Source organism: Coregonus lavaretus, assembly GCF_964263955.1.
Source record: "Coregonus lavaretus genome assembly, chromosome: 8".
NCBI lineage: Eukaryota > Metazoa > Chordata > Actinopteri > Salmoniformes > Salmonidae > Coregonus > Coregonus lavaretus.
Window position 1 is genome coordinate 13,168,986 of NC_139995.1, and position 5,403 is coordinate 13,174,388.

The window sequence follows — 5,403 nt, forward strand, 5'->3', positions numbered from 1 at the left end:
ACCCCATGGGTCTCCTGGTCGCGGCCGGCTACGACAGAGCCTGGATTCGAACCAGGATCTCTAGTGGTACAGCTAGCACTGCGATGCAGTGCCTTAGACCACTGCGCCACTCGGGAAGATTGTATGATGGTTATCTGAGCATTCTGAAATATGTTACATGAAGTATTGTTGCAAATATCATGCATTAACTTAATTTCATTTTTTCTTTGTCAACTCATGTCTCAGGAACAACAGTCCGCACAACACCTGTGTACTGTCTGCTGGTCAGTCAGCTGAGATTAAGGTACACAGATTGAGAGTGGAGCATGGCACATTTTGAAGGTGAGAAGTCCAATAAAGACATGGACTGACTGCAACATAGTTCTACATCTTACACTTTTCTCAACGATTTTGAAGCATATAACCATTGCTAATAGACCACACTGTCTCCTCAGATGCAGCTGCAAATCGGTATTGGACTGAAAGAGAGGCATACGTCATCAGACACCAATTGGCAGTCAGGATCTCTAGTCTCCACAGTGTTACCACCCCATTATTCCCCTTATCCAACAGTCGGTGGAGAAACCAGCTTTTGAGTGTTCAGAGATAAAACACCCAAGTTCTTCCGACTGGTATGGAAGTGGCTTCAGAGGTGTAAGGATCATTAGGAGTCTGAAACTAGTGTATTTGGTGCAGTATGTCCTGTATGGCAGGGTTGGGCGGTATCCAGGTTCTTACCTTCACACCATTCCTGTACCACACCGGGATATACAGTATTACCGGCAGCGCACACAAGGGGTGCTAGTTCTTTCCAAACATATAAAAGTAATTTGAAATCATAGACATTTTACACACAAAACAAATTTAGGTAGCAGGGATCTTGATCCAGGAGGGGATTGATAGTCTCTGCTGTAACCAAGAAGCTTGATCTTGCAAGCTAGCCACTTAGCAAGTTAGCAAACAAAATGCATAGCTGGATCCCTGAGCTGGAGAATCTTAGATAGTTAACTTATAGTTATAAGCAGTGGCGTAGCACCCCGTCAAGCCTTCTGTAGGGCGATAGTTAAAAACAGAGCCACTGTGTTCTAAACAGAGAGCATAGTGCACATAAGGATAATAAGCCCCCGAATAAATTAGTCTATAAACGAGTCAAATTGGAGCTGAGAAACTACTTGATTCAAAGCAACAATGTCTGGGTCTGTCTCAATGTGAAGGAAGAACACACTTATTATTAGACCATCTGTTCCAGTCCTCCAAGGCTAGGGGGTGCTGTCAGAACTCAGGCATCTTGTCGTCATACTGTGGCGGCGGAGTGATGGGTTCAATGGTCACCTTCGCATCAGTAGGGTTGCGAATGTTAAAACGGTAGTCCTTCAGATGGAGTTTCTCAGACTTGATTCTGCGTACCCTGCGGGGCCGTAGTATCCGGCTGGCCCGGCTGCTGTTGTGGGTGGGGGGGTTGGCTGCAGCGGCAGGCTGGGGCTCAGGAGTGGGACTGCTAGGATGAGCCTCCCTAACTGGGGCAGAACTTGGTCCCTCCCCCTCGTTTTCCACAGCACTGATGAGGTCCTCGTAGGAAGGCAGCTGGGAGGTGCTCTGGCGTAAGTTGCTCTGGCGGATGGGGTACTGGCCACTGGTGACCGCCTCCTCATAGCTAGGCACGTTGTAGACTGGGGCTGGCTCCTCTAAACTGCAAAACAGTGTACAGGGACAGCGGTTTTATATAAGCAACATGTCACATTTTAGCCATAATTTACATTTCTTCATGTTTTTTTTAAGGATACTAGAAACGCCTAAAATGGCTAAGTACTGATTCTTACCTGATCATAATCCCCAAAACATCCGGACAATAAGAAGTTTTGTATTGCTATGTTTTTGCTATTGTTATTAACCTCGCGAATGAGAGCCAATTGTAACTAGTCAAACTCCCGTCGTGGTAAAAAGCTTTGCAGCGTCTCAGAGTTCAATGTTTTTTTTCTTCTCTCATTGATTTGTATTCCTTAATTACTACTGGTATGTAATGACATTGGTGCTAGTTTTGCAGGTGGAAATGTTGCATGTAGCTCCTTTAACTAGCTTGGATTGGGAGAGATAACTGGTGCTTTAACAGAACTGTGTCAATAAAGGGACAATACAGGAACCTTATCAGGAACATATTCATTTCCAGGCATCATCCTGGGAACTACAGTGAGCTCCAAAAGTATTGGGACAGTGAATTTCTGTTGGTTTGGCTCTGTACTCCAGCACTTTGGATTTGAAATGATACAATGACTGAGGTTAAAGTGCAGACTGCCAGCTTTAATTTGAGGGTATTTTCATCCAGATTGGGTGAACCGTTTAGATATTACAGCACTTTTTGTACAGAGACCCACCCATGTGTATTAAAGTAGTCTAAAGTTTAGTATTTGGTCCCATATTCCTAGCACGCAATGATTTCATAGAGTTGGAAGTGTTTAGAAACACATTCTATTCTTATTTACAATAAAAGTGACTCCAAAATTATACAATACATTATTTACCATTCATTTCTATTGGGCACAAAATAATCTCAAACACAACCAAAACAATAAGCAAATGCATCCAACAAGTTTGTAGCCACAAGCTTGATGTAGTAATTGCGTGTTATGAAATATGAGACCAAATACTTAACTTTTTACTACTGTCCCAATACTTTTGGAGCTCACTATAAGTCATATATGGGTTTATAGTGAAAACAAAGCCTCTGAACCCCTTCTTGGATGATAAAAAAAAAAAATATGTCACTGTTAGACTGTGATTATCTAAATCGATTGAAGCACTCACTTCTCTCCTGCCTCCCCAGCCACATGGTCCACGAAGGGGACGCCTACGGCCCGTGTCTCCTGTCTTCTCTGGCGCTTCCTCCGCTTGTTCCTCACCCCCAGCCAGATAGACAGCAGCAGCATGGCCAGCCCCGCCCCCACCAGCACATAGGCTATTGATAAGGTCTTCGCTGCTTCCTTGCCCTCCTTACCATCCCCATCCTCACCATGGTCTGCTGGCACCGTTATACTGGAGTTGCCTGAAGTCTTGGTTGTCTGGGTAGCATCCCCGGGAACCATTGTCCACACGATCATGACGATGCCCAGGGCTATGAGGCCCACCCCCAGGGCACACAGGGCATACGAGGAGCCCGACTGGCTGACCCCATGGCTGGAGCTGGCTGGAACACCACTGGTACACATCCCCCCACCTGGACCCAACAGGAGTCACACCACCAGACACAGTAGACTGGGGAGAGGAGACTCAGGGAGGAACCGTAGTCCTAACCTGCAATGTGGGAGAAAGGGGGGTGGTTCTCGCATTTAGTCAGGAGAAGGGACATAGCAGTACAATAAAACCGGCAAAGGGCTAGACTAGACTGGGCTAGACTAGACTGAAATCAGATGACAATGAACAACTTCCTGGAATAGACACAATGTGGCTGGGAAGGGGGCCAAAGCCAGAGGAGTTCAGGGAGGTTTACATTAACCTGTGTTTTAGTTCTTCACAAACACATTTTACATAATAAAGAGCTGCTGGAATAGTGCCAACCAAAGAAAGCTGAATGAATATGTGAATGAGCCATTCATTGACCAAAAAGCACCTGGACAAAATGTAGGCTAGGTCTAGAGACTATTGCAGTCAAGTTCTAGGAAATCTTCCTCAAGACTAGAAAGTTTGAATAAAGGCTAGCCCTGCTGTTTAAAATCCATGAAAATGTATTGTTGGAGGTAGTGGTCATGGCAACTTAATACATACCATGGTAATTGATCAACATATAGTCATTAAATACTTCACTTTGTGAATGTTGGTATTTCCAGTGACAATATATTACCCAGTCAATGTCCTGTATGTTTCTTTGATGGTCTAGCCCTCCTAAATGATGCTAAACCAACATTACACCCCCAGGTTGTGTAATCAGGTTTTATTACTACAGTATAACAAACAGAGCATTGTAAACTTCTGGCACTTCCACTTGTTTCTCTCCAGTTTATAGGCAGCTAGAACATGTCACAGTGTAACTTTCAGGAAGAGCACTTCACAATGTAGCTCAGTTGGCAGAGCATGGCGCTTGCAATGCTAGGCAGTGGGTTCAATTCCCGGGAGCACCCATACGTACATGTTTTCACGCACGACTAAGTCACTGAGAAAAGAGAGTCTGCTAAATTGCATATATTGTAAGGATATTCCATTTTGACAGCTTCAAAATGACTGACTCATATAATAGTGATACTCCTCCATATCATGCTATGAATCATTGTTAGTGTGCCAAATACAGAGTTTTTGCCCCTGCCCGCACCTCCGGAAACCTGTTTATCAAAGCTAAGGATCTGGATCATGTTCTGCGCACGTGTTATTCTACACACACTCCTTGGCTGCTGCTCACACTCCCCCTCCCTTCAGGTTTCTCTCTTTACTCACCCCCTTCTGAACCATGATGATGTAACCTGTGGCTCTGCCTCATATTTCTGAACAGCTGAAACAAAAAAATAACTCCTGTGATTTCAACGAACATTCCAAAAAATATATATATTATGAAGGCCATAGCTCCTTGCTCCGTACGGCCCAGTACATCACTGGGGCAAAGCTTCCTGCCATCCAGGACCTCTATACCAGGCGGTGTCAGAGGAAGGCCCTCAAAATTGTCAAAGACTCCAGCCACCCTAGTCATAGACTGTTCTCTCTGCTACCGCACGGCAAGCGGTACCGGAGTGCCAAGTCTAGGTCCAAAAGACTTCTCAACAGCTTCTACCCCAAGCCATAAGACTCCTGAACAGCTAATCATGGCTACCCGGACTATTTGCACTGCCCCCCCACCCCATCTTTTTTGCGCTGCTGCTACTCTGTTAAGTATTTATGCATAGTCACTTTAACTCTACCCAGATGTACATATTACCTCAACTACCTCAACTAGCCGGTGCCCCCGCACATTGACTCTGCAACGGCACCCCCCTGTATATATAGCCTCCCTACTGTCACTTTATTTTACTTCTGCTCTTTTTTTTCTCAACACTTTTTTTGTTGTTGTTTTATTCTTACTTTTTTTGTTTAAAATAAATGCACTGTTGGTTAAGGGCTGTATGTAAGCATTTCACTGTGATGTCTGCACCTGTTGTATTCGGCGCATGTGACCAATACAATTTGATTTGATTTGATTTGTAACGGATATTGCAGTTGCACAAGCAGGACGCAGTCCGTACACATCGCATTGGAGCCAAAAACATATCTGCATTTTGTGTGATGTAGGCTAATCTTTATAGTTGCTGCCATTTCGTAGCTACTAGCCAGAGTTCCTTAAAAAAGAACACTACTACTTTGACTGGCTGTCTGACTACTGCTTAGCCAATGCTTGCAATGATGATGAAAAAATAACAACATTAACATCTCTAATTAGACTGCATGTGTGTGTCTTGCTTGTGTTTG

At 44.4% G+C, this 5,403-nt stretch overlaps 1 protein-coding gene across 1 annotated transcript; it reads right to left on the bottom strand.

Moving 5' to 3' along the window:
* Positions 1-1,251: 1,251 nt before the first annotated feature.
* Positions 1,252-3,182, bottom strand: tmem51b (transmembrane protein 51b; the record flags this gene model as incomplete). Its single annotated transcript, XM_084167234.1, has 2 exons — positions 1,252-1,669; positions 2,782-3,182. 2 exons carry the CDS (start codon positions 3,180-3,182, stop codon positions 1,252-1,254), a joined length of 819 nt encoding a protein of 272 aa, XP_084023360.1.
* Between the last annotated feature and the right edge of the window lie 2,221 nt (positions 3,183-5,403).